The 19,048-nt window shown below is 32.8% G+C and overlaps 3 protein-coding genes across 5 annotated transcripts; all 3 read right to left on the bottom strand.

The window, feature by feature from the left end:
- Positions 1–448: 448 nt before the first annotated feature.
- Positions 449–3,782, bottom strand: PHR18 (MYB-CC domain-containing transcription factor PHR18). Of its 2 annotated transcripts, none has more exons than NM_001253220.3 (6): positions 3,394–3,782; positions 2,003–2,079; positions 1,849–1,903; positions 1,558–1,636; positions 1,391–1,460; positions 449–1,123 (listed from the first exon to the last, which is right to left on the bottom strand). In NM_001253220.3, exons 1-6 carry the CDS (start codon positions 3,572–3,574, stop codon positions 662–664), a joined length of 924 nt encoding a protein of 307 aa, NP_001240149.1. In that variant the 5' UTR covers positions 3,575–3,782; the 3' UTR covers positions 449–661. The 2 variants fall into 2 exon arrangements, with proteins under 2 accessions (NP_001240149.1, NP_001354508.1); NM_001367579.1 differs by having other exon boundaries at positions 1,558–1,627.
- Positions 3,783–7,818: 4,036 nt separating this feature from the next.
- LOC100306362 (uncharacterized) lies at positions 7,819–8,794 on the bottom strand. The gene is made up of 2 exons (NM_001250699.2): positions 8,673–8,794; positions 7,819–8,565 (listed from the first exon to the last, which is right to left on the bottom strand). Exons 1-2 carry the CDS (start codon positions 8,721–8,723, stop codon positions 7,834–7,836), a joined length of 783 nt encoding a protein of 260 aa, NP_001237628.1. The 5' UTR covers positions 8,724–8,794; the 3' UTR covers positions 7,819–7,833.
- A 6,400-nt stretch (positions 8,795–15,194) lies between these two features.
- LOC100778812 (SHUGOSHIN 2) lies at positions 15,195–18,067 on the bottom strand. 2 transcript variants are annotated; one of them, XM_003536232.5, is made up of 12 exons: positions 17,853–18,067; positions 17,414–17,574; positions 17,279–17,316; positions 17,071–17,179; positions 16,945–16,968; positions 16,760–16,828; positions 16,626–16,673; positions 16,404–16,494; positions 16,257–16,314; positions 15,975–16,144; positions 15,833–15,890; positions 15,195–15,726 (listed from the first exon to the last, which is right to left on the bottom strand). In XM_003536232.5, the coding sequence occupies exons 1-12, from the start codon at positions 17,911–17,913 to the stop codon at positions 15,384–15,386; spliced, it is 1,230 nt and encodes a 409-aa protein (XP_003536280.1). In that variant the 5' UTR covers positions 17,914–18,067; the 3' UTR covers positions 15,195–15,383. The 2 variants fall into 2 exon arrangements, with proteins under 2 accessions (XP_003536280.1, XP_006589348.1); XM_006589285.4 differs by having other exon boundaries at positions 15,833–16,144; positions 17,853–18,033.
- Between the last annotated feature and the right edge of the window lie 981 nt (positions 18,068–19,048).

The following is a 19,048-nucleotide window of genomic DNA, read 5'->3' as shown; positions in this document are numbered from 1 at the left end:
AGATATCCGAATCTACACCATGAACATTAAAAGTGTATGTTTTAATAAATAATGGGAGAATTGTATGTTTTGATAAAAAAAATTTGTATGTATGTAAAAAAATGCCCAAAGCCTTTAGTTTTATATATAATACTACACATCTAAATTAGAGCCTAATGATCACTAACGGTGTAAAATAATTTTAGACCTTCATTCAATCACAAATTACTGAAGATATGACTTTTAAAATAATTATCATAAAAATCAACAATCTTATCATATATAATAAATTATAATAAATTATAATTAGATGAAGATATAAAAAAATTTACACTATAATCCTTTTAATACATATTACAAGTTGATTAGTGGCCGACGGTGTTAAATTATGGGGGTATGGGTGGATTCAATTCCCACATTAAACGGACATAATAAGGAAGCAGCAAAAAAAAAAAAAAAGAAGCAACGATTGTCAATGGTCAGCGCCAACCTTTAGTAGTGATAGTCCAAGTTAAGCCACATAGTATTTTCAATTTACACAAAGATGTGAGACAAGTTGATTCCCACCAACTTGATGGGCAAGAACAGATAAGAATCTAACTCGGTACTTCATCCTAAAAGCTTGGAACAAAGCACAATGTCCTCAACTCTCTTCATGAGGAACTAGCCTTCCCTATCCTACCTACATGCCATACCTAGTCATTCCTGGAGGATTAACTTGGGCTAAATGGATTCCTTGAGTTCTGGTGTTGGCTTCGCTCCAGATCAAAGGTGCTACCATTGAGTCCAAGTTCAGCATCCTCTTCTTTGATCCGCCGGGAGATCCTTCTAGTGTCAACCCTCCCAGACTCTCAAGTGATTTTAGGCAACTTTCACTGGAGCACTCAGCCCCTTGAGGCTGGAGAATGGGTGGTACTTCTGAAACATGCATTCCACCCACCTCAGTACACGCTGCGGGAAAAAAGCCTCCATGATCAACTAGGGGACTTCTTGATGTTTTGTTTTCCAGTCCTTGAAATTTTTGGCCATCCCTGTCGATAATTACATCCCCAATAAATTGATCTGCCAACATCTTACACGCTCGCTCAAGCATGCCCATGTATCTCCGCTCTGCATCCTGGCGAATCTGCAAGTGTTTCTCTGCCTGCAATACCATAATTCTTAAAAATAGTAAGTGTTAGGGTACATTTATAAGATATAGAGATAATTTCTTTAATAAAACAGTAAATTACACATTTTCAGTTATTAATTAGTTGATGATATCTACCTACGGAAATAAGGGAGATGAAAAAAGAGTAACGAATCATCATCATGCAACTATGCACCTATTCTACCTCCAATAGCAACCAAAATGGTCTTAAATGTTATATCAAAACAATAAAGCACCTTATATTGTGAAAAGGAAATTTACCTCCACTAGTAAGTGTAGTTTACTTTGCACTTCCATCTGAGCTCTTAATGCCTCCTTGACTTCATGACCCCTATACATGACATCGCAACTCTCAATTTGTTTATCAACAATCACTCAGACATCCAGGCAGGAATAAATTGATTCTCAAGAAACCATGGAATTCTTACTCGTTAGCATCAGAAGCTGGTAACTTTGGAGAAGAGTTATCAGTACCAGGGCTTTCTTGAAGATATGAAGCTGACATTCCTTGCACAGTTTTTTCAACAAGTGAGATGAAGTTTAGATCATTACAAAAAGGTTAACATTATAAACAGTATTGCTAGTGTATGATTTTGGCCCTGTTTTATACAGATGGAAATTCCAGAGTCAACCTTTCTCTGAGCAAGGGAACAGAGATAAACAAGTAACCAACCAATTGAAAAGGGCATTGATGCTCAAAAGTAGAGAGACAAACCTACCATCTTTGAGTCCCTCATCAGAATCTTTTCCTGATTGCTTACCAAGCCTGTACTTCTGTAATGCATCAAAGATTGGTATAAAACAGAATATTATCATAAAGTATCAATTTCACCCAAAAAAATATATAATTGACCAAATAATATGCAAATGAACCTGAAGATGACTCTTCAAATGATAGAGCGTCAAACCCTTGACATTCATGGTCCTCATTATCGCTTTTGGAGTGGCTTCTGCAAATAATAAGTTTAATGATATAACTGTTAGAAGAAGACCAACGGAAGCTCCCAGCAGAAGAGTTGATAAGATGGAGGATGGCCCAAAAATTAGAGGTAGAGGCAAAGGTAGATATTGCTAACATAATAATATTACTCATTTTTATAGGAATTTCCTAGAAAATATTCACAAATCACAAATAACCCCACTATAAAGTGAGAAAATATTAAATGTCATTCAATTTCTAACTTTTGTCTTTTCTACTTTTCCAATGTTATTTTGAATGCCTTCAAACTGCTGCGACATGCATTGAAGTTTATACCAATTACCAGCTTTTAAATCACAATCTAAGTCAAAAGCCAATCTTAAACACAAGAAAATGAATCAAGAATAATGACACGACTAAATCCCCATGATCTTTAGAAAATTCTAAAGGCATACACACATGAAGAACTTTTTCTTCTCCAACAACAGAACTAAGGTTGAGGTGCCAATTACTGAAGGCTTTCTCCTGCACTCTATCCTGGGTCAAGGCATTATGCTATGTAAATGCTAACTAATGTTTTCCGATCCTTAATAAAGTCAACTTTCTTCTCAGAAGAAAATTACATTACCAAAAGCATCATAACATCAGTGAATGAAAACATGCATATACTGCAAAACTAAATATATACAGAATTAGTATGACGACAAACTACCAGAATGAGGCAAATCATCAGGCAATCATGAAAATGAAGACACAATCAGAAGAGCCTCATAATAAGTTTAATACTCTAATGACTAAAAAATAATCGACGAATTTCATCTTGTTAAGAAATGAATAAAAAATTAGGGCTTGCTTTGTAATGGATTAATGTTGAGTAGTTACAGACAGCTTTCATTAATATTGAGCGCTTAATTGCGCCGCAATTTAAAGCACACTGATCATACACAGTCACAAATTAGTAGTAATTACAGAATATTTTCCTTTCAGGCCACAAATCAATGCATGCTTACACAAATTATTTGGAGAAACCCCCCCCCCCAACTAATTCAGCCAAAGCTGCATTTCCCAACACATTTCACTATAGTTCAGAATTGAGACAAGAACGGAAAGGCCCCTCCTTTCCCTGCTTCCATAATTTATGGCCTTTGTAGAGAACAACAACTAAAACCTCTGCACGAATCCCAACAGCATAGAAACAATCTCGTATCATATTAAGCTAACAAAGCATAAACGAATGGTTATATATAAATTTCACAGAATGGGGTCCGTGTCCATCACAATTAGTACTACAGCAGAGCAAGAAAACATGAATGAAATTAGATGAAAGGGCACAAAAATGACTTACTACTGGCACCCCCAAGTTGAGTGACAGCATCAACAAAGCGTTCGTGAAGGTCAGCGGTCCAACGAAGACGAGGTTTGGGATCAGAGGTGAGAACAAGACAAGGGTCTCCGAGGTGAGCGTGGTTGGAACCACCCTGCATGTCTTCCTGGCCTTCATGGGGATGAATCAACCTAGAAAACATCCTATTCCTATGGTGAAACTTGAAACCCCACCGAAGGGAAGCGAAGAAGAAAGAAAAGGTGAAGAAGATTGTGTTATGGGAGAAGGAGATGATGACCCATTTGGCGAAAGAAAGAGGAAGCAGAAAGGGGAATGGGGAAAATGGGGATGTGAAAAGCACAAGACTTTGGGGTTGAGGTAGGGAGCTGGCACTGTCACGCTTTACTGGGATTTTGTCACTTTCTTCTCTTCTTTTTTGCATTTCACGCTCAGCTTCTCTCCCATCATTTTTCTGTGGCCTTTTTAGGCTTCTCCTTGGGCTTTTTATTATTATTTGAGGGTAAAATTTTATTCAAATTATCACATTCAAACATTTTTGAATTAATTCACCAAAAATAGTTGTTTTTTAAACATAACTAGTAAGTCTTAATTGTAAAGTCACATCTTCTAAAACAATTGAAATGATTACTTCTGATTACAATATCGTAATTATTTTCTGAGAATTAATTCGAGAAGTGTTCCCATTTGATAAAAAATTACTTCCAAATGGTAAAAAAAAAAGAAAACTCTTCTCCTTGTGGGGCGTCCATGAAATAACATAAATTGGAAATTTCTCCAATAATATCAAGCCTTTTCTCCTTATCAGCATGAACAATGTGTGTTCATGATCATCAACGTCCTTTAGCATGGGCTCATCATTGCAAGGTTTAGAAACACACATTGTACAGTAGGCCACATCCTTAGTATGTGTGTGTGTGGGCTATGTGAGTCCATTGGATCAAATTGTGGTCCTCTCTCTTTCGTACACGCACATTTTTTGAAACGTGAAAACACTGGACCATGCTTCTTTTTCTTCTGAGTACAGAAATATTAACTTTTTAAAGTAAAAAAAATAAAATCGAGAAGGAACGGTTAAAGAAAATTAGCATTTTTTTATATAAAATTATTAGATTTTTTTATTGATAAATATTAGTTGTTAAATTTTGTATAAAAATATTAGAATCTACATATATAACCCTTTTGAAATTTTGCAGAGGGATGATTTAAGCCCATTTTTAAGTAAAAAAAAATGTTATAATCACAATTTTCTTTTCAAGGGGACTTGTGAGAGCCTATTTGACAGTGTTCATACTTCACACTAGTAGAGATTTTATATAAAAAAAAAACCTTCATACCAGTAGAGATGCATTGGATCGTCTATTAAAGGAATAGTAAAAGGGATAAAAGGGAAGAAAAGTCCACATTTCTAGTAAGTTCTCTTTTAAAGGAAGATTTATGTTTTACTTTTTGTAGGTTTAGAATTACTATTTTGTTAGTTTAAAATGTGTTTGTTTTGAGTGTGCTTGTGTGGATTTGATGTTTTTGTGTGCATTGTTGCTACCCTACTTGTGCAAGTGTCCTTGGACATTTTCAATCAATGAAATGTTGGAAAAAATTAATAAAATGTAACATTTGTCAACCTAAATTTTAAGAGAGTTCAGTAATAAAAAAGTACGTCCACAAAATATAAAACTATAACAAGATAACATGTAATTTACTCTTAAATCAAAGTCAGCGTATTGCCCCTTCAATTGGGCTCGTTGGAACATGCATACCCTAAAGAAGTCATAAAAAATGGAGGGGTTAAGAAAGTGTTGCTAAAAAAAGTCATAATTTGCCCCTTTCACGTTAAAAAAAGAAAAAAGGAAAGGAAAACGTACTTGGAGGAAATTGCATGGACTAGACCCTATTTTTGGCTATACAACTGGTATTGAATGTTGTTCGGGGAACAGCGGTGATTTGATCTTATTGGAGATTAAGCTTGAATTATTGGAGCTACAACTTTAGGCTATGACTTAAGGGCACACAGGTTTTTGTCTATAGTTTGCATCTACCGACACATGTAAATCCAAGTGCTTATACCACCATGAAATAGTATTTATCATTTAGAGGAAAACCAGCCTGCCACGATTTCAATCTCTTCCATTTTTCTAATCTACAAGTTAATGATTTCTATCTCAATGTCAACCCTGTTCATCGAAATTTACCTGTCAAAGATTTGCTTGGTCAACTAGGTACCACCCCTTCTGATTTATAGACCTTATACTTGGTCTTTCTTTCTTTTTCTTTTTTTTGAAATCTTAATCTGATTACATATGATATTGTGGTATTTTATGTAGTTTTTCTAAGCCAACCAATGTACATTCATATAATAATTTTACGGTTGCTCTTTCCTTAGTTATGTTATATATTGAACTGACAAAAAAATGTTATATACTGAACTAGAATAAAATTATTTAATGTCATTCTCAGAATCTTAGAATTAGACTTTTCAAATGACAAAGATATTGAAAATGTATAGTGTATGTTTATTTTTATCACTAGCTTCCTCCTTAAAAAGTCATCAATTCTTTTACAGTTTTACTTTTGACCTTTACCATATTTAATTTTAAAAATAAAAATATAACTTCTAATATCTAAAATGGATTTATATGACGTATAGTCAATAACTGAATTTAAATTTCTGTGGTCATCTAACCAATAGCCCCATCAATACAAAAAAAAAATCACTAAACATTGTATATCAAATTAAATAAAATAAAAAAACTCGCTATTCTACTATATATAGAAAAATAATAGCCATATTATATGCATGAATATCTTACCAATATAAAGTAAATTTAATTTATTTTATTATTATACAACTTAACTAATAAAGATAAATTTCTATATAAATTATAGTTCTAGATATAACATGTAGCATAAGTTATTATACACATGAGGGCACTTACCCCACACGCATATACTACTAGTCACAAAAAAATGTGCCATCGTACATGACAAGTTGGTTGCAAAAGCAATGAGGTTATGAAGCTATGTGGGATTCCATATTAATTGCATGTTCTGCAGATTAAGCGGGGCCGATTAAATAGATCTTGTCCTCATTGCATGTGCAAACCATGATATTTTAAAAGTGACCCGCTACTGAAATGTCTTAATCACATTTTTTTTACAGTATATTTAGTACATCTTATAAAATATTCTTTTATATTTTTAATATAATGAATACCTTTTCATTAAATATTTTTATTTTTATTTCCTTAATCAGTATTATAAAATACTTATTAGCATTTGCTACTTTGAAATCATCGTTCCAAAACCTCTTGTTAATTTCTGTGATTTTGATTGACTAATTTTGTTTAGTACTGGTTATGAGACACGCAACACATGGTCATGAATGATTCTTAGCATGTCCATGCGAAATCAGATGTGTAATTTTACTACATTCGACATTAAATTAGTGGCGGATTTATGATATTAGTAAGTAGCAACGTAATTTTGATGACATGACAAATACTCATTCGATCAAAACATTTCTTAAAGTTTGTCAATATGACCAAGTTGGTCAAGTTAGTAGAGTAAATTGATGAAATGACCAACTTGATTTAACAAAAACATTTTATAGAAACAAATAAAACTTAGAAGAAGACACTAAACCAAAAAGTATTTATTTTTTTAGCAACAATAATTTAACTTGAGTTTAATAAAACAAAAAAAGAATTGGGTACGTGATTTCATGATTTTAAATTTGTTAGACTTGAATAAGAAATACTAGTTTTAAAAAAATCAGAAGTCCCAATTTAAGTAACTAGGTTTATAGAATGTTTAGTAGTCACATTACTGAATTGTAATTATTTTTTTTTAAAAAGTAGTGTGCAGTTTATTTATTTTTTAGTTATTTAGCCGGGTCTGGCAAACATGCATTCTTCATCATGGGGAGTCTAATTAGGTGCTCTTTTAATGGCAGACACTAACATTGAATGAAGTGTGCTTCATGGGAAAGAAAAATTCTTGGAAGATACATGATTGCTCTTGCTGGTCGCTCATACTAAAGTAGTATCATTATTATACTAAGCAAAGAAAGCAACAACTTAAGAAAAATAATTAATACGAGCACAACAGTAGCCTTTTAATTAAAACTAAGCCGTTTGAAGCTAGGCTACATTATATCACCCCCTCTAATATCTACCAAAGTACAAAATTGTGTCATAACTAACTTGAACGAGGCTACTTAATTCCCATCAATCTTTTCTGAGAATTTAACCCCCAATTGGACCTTATATATACATAACAAAAAGATAAGATCGGGGAAAGAAAACATTAAACGCTAAAAATCAAGTCTTTTTTTTTTTTTTTCTAGCATAGAAAAGTAAGTCAGAGTTTGTTGATAAGAGTACAAAGTTGAGGTGATGCATAGTGGTGCCACCTGGTTCTCTGTGATTTTGCTATGCAGAAGAAACATTATGAAAATGATGGGTGTGGTAGGGAATGATGTGAAGCAGCAGCAATGGTAGTGGTAGGTGTTGTTGGCATGTGCTGAATGACCTTTCTACTCCTTGAGAGGACAAGAAGGTCCCTCTTCTTCTTATTGAAAGGGAAAGAAGCACTTTTGGTAGAAGAAGAGTCTTGTTGGGGTGAAATGGCCACTGGGGGGATCTCAATGGAGTTGAGTTGTGGAGGAGGGTGTTGCCACTGTGGGAGTGGTCCTGCTAAGAGAAGTGTCTGAAGCAGTGGTCCAGCTTCCACCACTGCCTTTAAGAGTTTCCCTTTTTCAGGCAATGGTTTCTTTTCTGCCAACTCCATTACCACCTGCAGTGGTGTTGATTGATGTGGGGTTGAACTTCCACCAGGAGAGGGCATGCTGCTGTTTTCTTCACAGTCAGAAGATGCAGAATGCTTTTCAGAGAAGCCTTCTTGCTGCTCTTCTTCACTTTGTGATATGGTATCTCTTTGATGTGTTTGAACAAATTGGTGTTGTTCTAGCTGTTGCTTCTGTTGGAGTTCTAGTTTTTCCAGCATTAGCTTCTGGCATTTTGCTTGTGCCTCATCTCTCTCCTTGATGACCCTGCTTAAGAGGTCATTCACATGGATCAATTCACATTCTCTTCTTGTAATCTCCTCCTTAGCTGATGCAATTGTTGCATCTAGCTCCAAGGTTGTGTACAAAAGAGAATGTCTCAAGTCCTCTAATCCCTGCTAGTTCAACAATGATACAATTATACTAAATAAGTTTAAAAAAACAACTGAAAAGAAAAGAGATTTAAGTAACTTAGCAAAGTAGACAATTAATGTCACCACACCTCTTCCTGGTGGTAGAATTCCCAGCCAAGAGGGCTACATTCATATTCCATTTGTTGCAATGAGAAGAGGGAGGGAGAATATTATCTGTCTTGGATCTTCAAGTTAGGAATAATATCGCAGTACTATCGTTGTGCCTACTACTTTCCTTTTATTCTTGCCTTAACTTTACTTCATGGGACATGGGAGTTGAAAAAAGGACAGAAAGAGCCAAAATTTGAAAAGCACAAAGGGCAAATAGTAAGTGCATTCGGCTTTGTAACAAAACAAAAATAGGCAGTATGTCCACAAGGACTAGAATTCGGTGGGGGTAGGGAGAGGGAATGTGATTTTATTTCAGTGGTTCAACTTACAAATTCTCTTCATATTTAGCCTTTTAGGTAGCGGCGGATGGCACGTGTGTACATGTAAAACTAAAAGTAAATAATTTAAGTATATCAATTAAAAAGTAACTAGTTCCACTTGGTTTATTCAGTTTAGGAGTCATAGGAAACAGTTAGGTAGTTTTAACTACCTAAGTAAATAAAAAATTGTTGATGAAAAGTTTAAATACCATTAACCTTTTCTTGTTTACAAAATTAGTGGGTGCTTAACCTACATTTTCTTTTTCTTGCCGAAAATATTTTTTTTTATAATTACAATCAACTGTAATTATTTAGTTCAGGATTTAATCACACTTAAAATTAATCATCATTTTTTAAGAATGTATTATGTGAGAATTAAACTCAAGTTATTTCTCACAAATTCAACGTGTTACTAACTAAGTTGTATTCATAGAATTGAAAATCCTTATTTTACAATCATTTCTCAATGATATTGTACTTTTTGGAATGGGAAAAATTTATCATCTTGATATAAATTTGACAATAGGACAATTTGGAACCGCAAATGGGCTCAATGAAAATGATCAGAATATTAAGAAAACATTTAGACATATAACAGGGAACCTGGCAGCAAGGAGTGCCTTATCAATCTTGGATTAATGTTAACCACTACTTTTTTTTGTTATATGTTCTATTTGGTCAGACTAAAACAAAAACAAAAAAGTCTAGTTAGAGGAATGATTAAAGGCATAAGATCTTATTCCTTTTCCTTTTGTGTGTATGTGCTTTGGTTTTGTATTTTGACTATAAAGAAGATTTTGTTATAGCTTTATTAGTTACTATCACGCCGTCCCATACCAAATACTATAAAGCAAGTATTGTTGCTGCTTTTTCCCTCCCAGTTCTCACTCCCTCCATCATTTTCCTATTCTCACTCAAATGGTTATAATGCAATGTCGTATCCTCTTGTCTAATGAAAATGACTCATCAACTTTTTTTTATTTTAACCTATGTTCTCTAGCCAATTTGATGGTTAACCTCTACTCACCAGCTGATTGGAAAGTAAAGTTATGTGAATATCATTACACAATCTGGTTTTCCGCTATCTGAAAATGATATTTGGATCATCTAAGAAATTAACCATCCTAAGGTAACATGTGAAAAGTGCTCATCAATTGCAATTACAAACTATCAAGGTATTTTGTATACAAGGATTAATAAGAGCACAAAATTTGAGAGATCATGTTTATGTACATTGCATTGATATCTTACATTACATATCTGCCAGTCAAAGAAGGGAGCGGAGAAGAAAAATTTCACCAAAAAATCCAAAGGGGGCAAGTGAGATAATGGTGGGTCCTTTATGTAGCTCTTCTTCACAGTAAAGTTTCAATCTTTTTAGATCAAAAGGGGGGAAAAGAATAACGGCTTATATATGCAGCACCTAACTCACTGTTTTGGTAAGAAAATGCTGCCATTGATCTCATTGCAACCGTGTAGGTCCTCTATACCCTCTTCACACTTGGTTTCCTAATGTCCATGCACCAAAGTAGTTGGATGAAGAATGTTACATATACGGACAAATTTTTATTAACTTTATTTTAAGAAGAAAAAAAACAAAAAGCCCTTCACGTTTGTCTACGAATACATTGAATATCATTTTCTGCTATGTACAAAATTAAAATCACTATGGAAGGCAACTTTATGGGAACCAGTTAACAATTTTAATTCAAAAGCCACAATTTCTGCCATTTGTAAGAAAATTCTCAATATATAATCAACACTTCAGTTCTATTGAAGGAAGAGATCATATATTATTTGCTTAGGAAAAAATAGAAGAAAAAAAAAGTCTCGGAAAAGGAATCTGCATGGGTCTCTAGAAGTAATTTGAGTGCTTATGAACTATTGTTGAACCAGGGGAAAAAAAGTGGTGCTCAGCGTGCATGAACACTGCAATAATTGGCAAAGATTAGCTTTATCTTTGTACCTGATAGGATAAGATTCTTAAAGATTATTTTATATAATTATTAATTATTTGATGTAATCTAGATGGGTTTTTTTTTTCCCGTCAAGGAATAGATAATTTTTTTATTTTTTTGGTAATGAAGGAATAGTTAATTGATGAGAAATGAATGGCACATAACCGTTACTCATGTGTAAATGGGATTGGTACAATTTTTTTAGTACAGAGTACATTTTATTCTTCAATCTTTCAATTGCATTATTTAGTACTATAATCTCATAGAATGACTTAAAGTAAACTGATTGATGTCGTATAATATTCTTCTTCAATGCTGTTTGAAATATGACTCGAATACATTTTGAAAATGACCTATACTTATAAAATTTTAATTGTCGTTATCATAATATTTTTAAATTTCCAGATAAAAGAATTGCAATAAGTGTAGTCATTATAAATTTCTTATAAAAATATACAACTAACGATTTTATTCATTATTTGCGTATTAAACCAAAACAATTTTCTTCCACTATTTAAAAGAAAAATAAATCTAACATTTTACAAATTGAACCGAAATAGTGTTCTTACTTCTAAAAAAAAGGAGCCAAAAATTTTATCAACACGCTTTTGATAATGATTAAATTATATTACTAAATTAATGATAATTAGTTATTCATTCGTGCAGTGACGCGGTTTTCAGCTTTAGAATGTTGGGCAAATCAGATACTTTTTGTCTCCGTTTGCATGTGAGGAAGCTATAGATAGAAGGCCCACACAACCTTTAAAATGTAATTGTGGACGTTTTGGCTAATTAGCCCAACTCAATTTATCTAACAAAAAAAAATGTTACTACATAAAACTCGACGATTCTAATATTACTATTAATAAAAAAAAATTATACAGCGTAGACAATGATTGAGAAAATTCTAAAAAAAGTAGAAAAACATTAACCTAAACATCTCCCCCCAAAAAATGAAATCAACAAAACTCAATACCTTTGTTTTTTTTTTTTTTTTTTTATCTATATAACACTCACATTCTTTTAAATTTTGGTATGAGGATTTCCTAGATTCCCCCCCCCCCCCCCCCCCCCCCCCCAGATTGTAGTATCCCTCATGCAATTTCTCTGATTCTAAAGTTTTCATGATGATAATCATAATGCATGCGAAAATATGCACGCATAAGGTGGAAAAGATATAAATAAATAGCTTGAGCACTATTCAGAGAAAGCAAGAAAGCAACTGATGTTCAGCAGCAGAATCGATTGTGATGTGAAAACCATCTAGATAATCACATGACTTCATTTACTTTGATCAACATAAAAAGTATAATTACCAAGACCGGTAATACAAGTAATAATGAGTTTATATTTCCAATTTCAATTTGTATAGAGTAAAATAGATATTATGAGAGTTTTGTCTTTTTAATTGAGTTTATGTAGGCCTATTTAAATTCAGAAAAAAAAATCTAGGCCTATTTAAAGTAATGAAAGTTAAAGTTGAATCTCAAATATCGAGAATCTGCGACTAAAAAAATCCATAAAATATATAAATCATTAAGTTTGATTGAATGTTTAATTCTTTTGATTTACATTTATTTAATCTAAGTTTTTAAATTACTTTTCATGTAAATCTCAATTTTTTTAGAAAAAAAATAGAGTTCTCTATCTTTTAACCTACATTTAAAAAAATACTATGCATTTTTTAATAGGATTAAGAATGCACATGTGAGATTGAAGAAACTACTAGCTTCGAGATTGCATGACAAACTTAAAAGCAATTGTTAGGATGTAATGAATAATGCATTAATATTGTAACACGCTAAAATAAAAGGTATTATTTGAGGGGGGGGGGGGGAAATATTAATGTATTGGAACACATGTTTAATTATTCATTCTACAAGAAGCATAAAACTTGATATTTCATGAGTACAAACGTGATGACATTGTTGGTGGTGAAAGTTGTGCTTGTGACTGTAAACTAAGAAGTACTCATGGACTGCCTTGTGCCAACATGCAATGTTTAGCAACTTGTAAGACTATACATTGATGTGCATTGCGTATGGAATGGATAATTCTTAGGGAGAGTTATCGCTTCTGCAGGACGTTGACACATTGTTAAAGCGATTTGCAAAACTTGATGTGGCTATAAAAATTACATTCACGACTAAAGTCCATAAACTAACATTTCCAAACATTAATTCAATGTGTCCTCCTCTAGATATAAGGAGCACAAAAGTCAAAGAAATCCACTAAACATGTTTCTTTGTTTTGAGAGCGAGTTGATACCATGCAAGCAATTGTAGATAGCACTCACAAAATAATCCATAAATCTAAACACGTACAAAAGAGGTGTGTCATTGGTAGAAGAATTTCCTCACGAGTTGTGTGACTGTATTGTTTGTATTGTTGATGTCAAAGTAGACACGCATTATAGTTATCGCTTTAATGCAACATTGCTAGGTAAAAGTGATCAAGAGTGTTTGGGCTCTAATCCATGATGATTTGTTTAGGAAACTTTAGCAATGACACATTGAATATGCTCAATTCTTTGCCACAAAGCAATATGGGATTGAATTGAAAACTTTTTTGTTTATTTACAATAACACACAAGTACATTTTAATAAGTGGATTATCATTCAGGACATGGGTTACATTATTGTTACCCAGTATAACATTGTGTTGGTCTAATTATCCAAAGTACAAAAGCTGTACATTTTTTCCTTTTGGGGTCAACCATCATCTCCTTCACATCACCATATTATATTGCTATTGGTTTTCATTGTGGTTGAGCAACTTTATTATTATTTTTTTCTTATTGGTTTATTTAAAGGATAAGGCTTCTTTACCTCATGTTATAGATACCACAATGATGATGTTGGTTCATGGGAGGTTGCATACTTAAAAAATACAATGTTTTAACTCTTTATTTGTAACTAAAGAACATGGATATGTAGTAAATATTACTAAAGACTCACTTTGATGATATTATTTTCATTGTAGTTTTTCGCAAGACTTTATTAATTTCATCGTACTTTCTATGTCCATTGTTACTAGACTTCTATTTTTTTACAACACTTTATAGGTGATATTAGTAGATATTTGTAAACTAAATTCTATCTAAACAGGTGTATTATGCATTCTTTGATGTTATGTGTGCACTGTATCAAAATACACAACGAAAACTTGCTTTCATTATGTATTACAAATAACAAAAATGTATTTCCGTCAAAGGTATTTTAATATAAAAAAAAGTTCGGGGTGAACTTAGGTAAATAATGGAAGCAATTTAGGGACTTGTTTTAAATCTAAGTAAAATTAATTTTATTAGAGTTAATTTTAAACTGTTAAATATAAACGAGTATTTAAATTAATTTCAACAATAAATTTTATATTAAAACATAGAACAAGGTGAGAGAAATTGAATTTAGATGACACAAACGTACCCTAAACTGTCTCGAACTCTATAGTTCAGTCAAATTTCATCCAATCATCAGCCTTACATTCATTGATTTTTGTAAGTTTTGGAAAATAAAATAAAGGATACAGATTAAACTTTCCTTGTCTCTCCCATTGCAGCCTTGCAGGTAGTCCACGACCGTCAACGTGTTTTCGGAGGGGCAAGGAACATCCAAAATTACGTTTCACGCTCCATTATTCATAATTTATGCTAATCTATTTGATAATTTTTAAAAATAAAACTAAGGTTCTGTTATCTAATTATAAAATAATATTTTCTAAAATTAATCTAAAAATAAAATTAAGGTTCTGTTATCTAATTATATAACAATATTTTCTAAAACTAAGGTACTGTTATCTCATTATAAAATAATATTTTCTTTTCAACTAAGAAAAATCAAGATATGTAGTGACTAAAACATTTTCATAACTATATTATATATTTACTTTTAACAATACTTTGATGTCTACAGTAGTAATTGCACATCCAAAAGTATTTTTTTTTTATCCAAGAATCTAAATATTATTTGATCAAAATCACTTTTTCGGTAAATTTATTTAAATATAAATAGTTTCTTATAAACTTGATTCTCGACAAAATAGAGTTCAGGTAAAATTATATTTTCAAAAACTAATGATTCTCTCTTTTTCCTTTTGTTTTTTTTAGCTGTGAACTCCTTTGTTTCACACTTTGAAAGCAGAAAGCTACTCCTTTTTCTGAAAACTACAACCTTTGTTAAATTTACAGTATAAGAGGGGGAGGGGAGGGAGATAAGCAGCGAAATCAACAAATGGATCAAATATTATCAATTTATCATCTAAAGATGATCATAATAAAGTACATCAGTTCTCAATGATGCAAAGCCCTAAACAAGAAGCTATTAAAAAAAAAAGTTCAATAGAACCCTATCACCATGCACTATAGCATCCGGACGTAGGGCATATCATGCTTTGCAGTTTCCACATCACGCTTCTATACAGAGTTATTGGTAACTGAGTGAGAACCTGATATGAAAATCCCTAATTTATCTCTGCGCATCTTCCGGTTAACTGGAACTTCCTTGTAGGACACAATCTTCTCAACTGTCCGACGCAATGGCCGCCCAACAGATGATCTACGAGTTTCCTGAGGCTCAAATATACAGGCATCATTTTCTTGTTCAGAAGTTACAGTTGATGTTGTTGGACAATTTTTTTCTGACATATTATCAGATAATTGGGAGACATTAAATTTTGCATCATCTGTCTTAAAGCAGTCTTCAGCTGGTTCTGGATTCTCTGGCCTGAACCTGTTAGTTTGTCTTCTCATACTCTGCCTGTAGATAATTCTTAGAGATATGTAAGCAGGTCTTTCATTCTCTAAATTACTCGCAAATTCTCAGCTATTCAAATCCAATCAGAAAGTGAAGTATATGTGTTTACCTCTTCTTCTCAACATTCTTTTTAACATGAACTTGTTCAGGGTTAGTAGGTCTCGAAGCTGCATACAAACAATATATACAAGGCTTGATATAGCAAAACTGAAAGATAAAGTAACAAAATGAAACAAGTTGTGTACAGTTACATTCAGTAGCTTCTCTGGCTTCCTCATGGACCTTGGACCCCAATGATGCTGGTCCATTTTCATTGGCCGAATTTTCTTGTAGATGTGAAATATCAACTACCTCCAAGAAATCTTTTGTTGGTTCAGGTTTTTCAGCTTTCAATCCTGCAGATTGCCTTCGCAAACTATACCTGTATGCATATTCACGGTAGACATATGAGCTGCGTTGTTCCTAAGTAGTGGAGAGTCAAATTTTGGAGTTCAGAAATTAATACAATATAGCAAGCAAACCCAAACTCATACCTCTGATTCTCGACCTTTTTGGTGGATTTGACTTGTTTAATGACAGCAGGTGCAGAAGCTGCATGAGAGAAAGATCCATTTTAAAGGTTATTTACATTGAAATTACACACACACATACACACATATGAATTAGGTCCACTACACTACATTGAGATTTGGACACTCTCTTCCTTTTTGCATTCCCCTTGTTATCTTCTTGCAATGACTGATCTGACTGCTTACTCTGACATGCTCTCACCTAGCATTAGTTGAGAAAAAAGTGAATTGTTGCAGTGCCATTAAGAAAGGAGTGAATTGTTGCAGTGTCATTAAGAAAGGAGTGAATACCAACTAGCAGAAGAAACAAGTAAAGGAAAACTCAAACAGTACCTCATTTGCATCAGTTTCATGCTTCGATTTAACTGTTTGCTTTTTTAGCTAGAGGAAAGAAAATTGTAACAGTCAAAACAAAATTAAGCTTTTCTCACTTGCAATTTAACAGCTTTGAGATGAGTTAAACTGACCGTCAATTCTAATCTCATAGCATTGAGTACACCATTTTTGCTTCCTAGTTCAAGCTGAAGTTCCCTTTGCTGAATGGCAACAAATTCAACATCACTCAATCCATCATTAAAAAAAAAAAACAAAGAAAATGAAAGCAATAGGTGACAGTGACACAAGCACCAACAATCTTCATTTCAAGACTCACCTTCTGTCTACTAGAATTAAGCTCCTGCATTGAATAGACAGATGAAAACAACACACATAAGCAATCATAGATTAGAGTTTCAACAACAGCGACAAACATTATCGTTAAAAAAAATTTGGTCAGTACCACCAGCATTTGACTATTTGTGAGGGCAAGTTCTGCATTTTGCTTCCTTAGTTTCTGAAAGTTGGTTTGACACTTGTGTAGCTCAGCTTTACACGATTCTATAACGGCACTGTCCACACAAGTTGAGAAAAACCCCAGTAAATGAAAACAATCACCACCAAAATTACACAGAAAACTAGAGCAAATTCAGAGAGAAAGTATGAATTACTCTCTAGTAGCAAGATGCTTGATCAAAATTTCCTTTTCCTGGAAAACAAATTCAAAGTATACATCAGCGAAGTCTGAAAGTGAAACCAATGAGAACGAATCACGAGAAGTATACATGCATAGATAATCTATATACCTTGAGAAGGTGGTCAACAGAGATGTGTTGCTTTGGTTGTTGGGGAAAGTTGCTTATGTCAGCAAGAATTTTGTTCTGGGAAGCTCCCACGTTCGCTCTCACTTCCGTTCCAACAGGAACGGAATCTCCCTTCAGCACTTTCACTTTCTTTGCTTTTGTACCTGCAATACATGAAGTAACATTCCAGATCTGAAAAAAAAGAACCCAGATTTGCGTGCATAGTTTTTCGCTAGGACAAATCTAGTAGATGGATAAACATAAGAGCTATGTAATCAGAAACTATATCTTAAAATATGAACTCTTTTTTCCCCCCGAAACAATCAGTGAAATGAGTATCCGAAAAGGGTTTGAATTGGAGTGAGAGAAAACCCTAAACCCTAATAAAGGAATTAGAAAACCCTAAGAGAGAGAATTGAAAGGGGAGAAGAATGAGTAGTACCTCCAAGTCCGACAGTCTCTGAATTGGAGTCGAGAAAGATGGCGCCAACACCTTCTTCCATTTCCACAACTCTCTCTCTCTCTCTCTGGGCGTGTTTGTGAATTGAGAGGGATTATCGGAATCGTCACGAGTCACGACTCAAGAAATTACAAACAAACGGCTTTCCGACCCTAACTCCGAACCTCTATTTTGAATCTTTTTGACTCCCAACCTCCTTTTCTTTTTTATTTTCTGCGTTTATTTATATTTATATCTGGATTTATTATTATCTCTACATTATAAAGTTTCAATCTAGAATTATGTATTCCGTAACTTTAATTTTTTATATATTACTATATTTTTAATTTTTTATATGCCTTTTGCTTTTCATTATATTTTATCTTTCAAATTATTTCTCTTAAATGAAAATTAAAATGTTTCAACTTTTAATATGTACATATTTTATTGCGTGTTAGCAAAACATATTAAAAACTTACTATCTTATGTTTATATATAAATGTTTTAAGTTTTTTATCACTTAAAAGTTACTAAAACCAAGTGAGAATATACAAGTAGTTAATATATTGAAATTAAAATTAAATCATTCATATAATATTTGAGTTGAATTTTTTATGGAAATAATTTTGAATAAAAATTAATTAAGATCAATTTTCCTTAATTAAGCTATTGCCAATTCATGACCTTCTAGAGTCCTAGTTTATGTATATAAATGTTTTAAATTTAGTATAAACTTAAATGATAAAAAATGAATTAGTTTTTTTTTAATAATAAACAAGAATAATAAGAGAAATCCAATTTCAAACATTTGAACTGGTTGGGTTAAAAATTTAAAGACTACATATAAACCTGCTTGATTTTTATGGGTTGTAGATCCTAAAATCATGATTCCATAGTGGCTAGCTAATGGATAATTTCATCCTCTTTGGAATGCTCAAAATTTAACAATGAAAGCTATCGAGAAATTCAAATGGTCATAACTTTTTACTTGAATGTCAGATTCACACACATAATATATTGAGACACTCGAAATTGAAGAAGAAAACTCTCCACAAATTGAAACGGCCATAACTTTTGGCTTTGGTGTATGATTGAGGTACATGATATATTAAAATACTCTAAATTGAACAACAAAAATTCTCAAAAATTACGTCAAATAATCCTTTAGGTTGAAACTTGAAAGAAAAATGTGATAAGTC

The sequence above is a fragment of the Glycine max genome, chromosome 10 (genome assembly GCF_000004515.6).
Source record: "Glycine max cultivar Williams 82 chromosome 10, Glycine_max_v4.0, whole genome shotgun sequence".
In the NCBI taxonomy this organism is placed as follows: Eukaryota; Viridiplantae; Streptophyta; class Magnoliopsida; order Fabales; family Fabaceae; genus Glycine; species Glycine max.
This window is presented reverse-complemented; position numbering and strand designations above follow the sequence as displayed.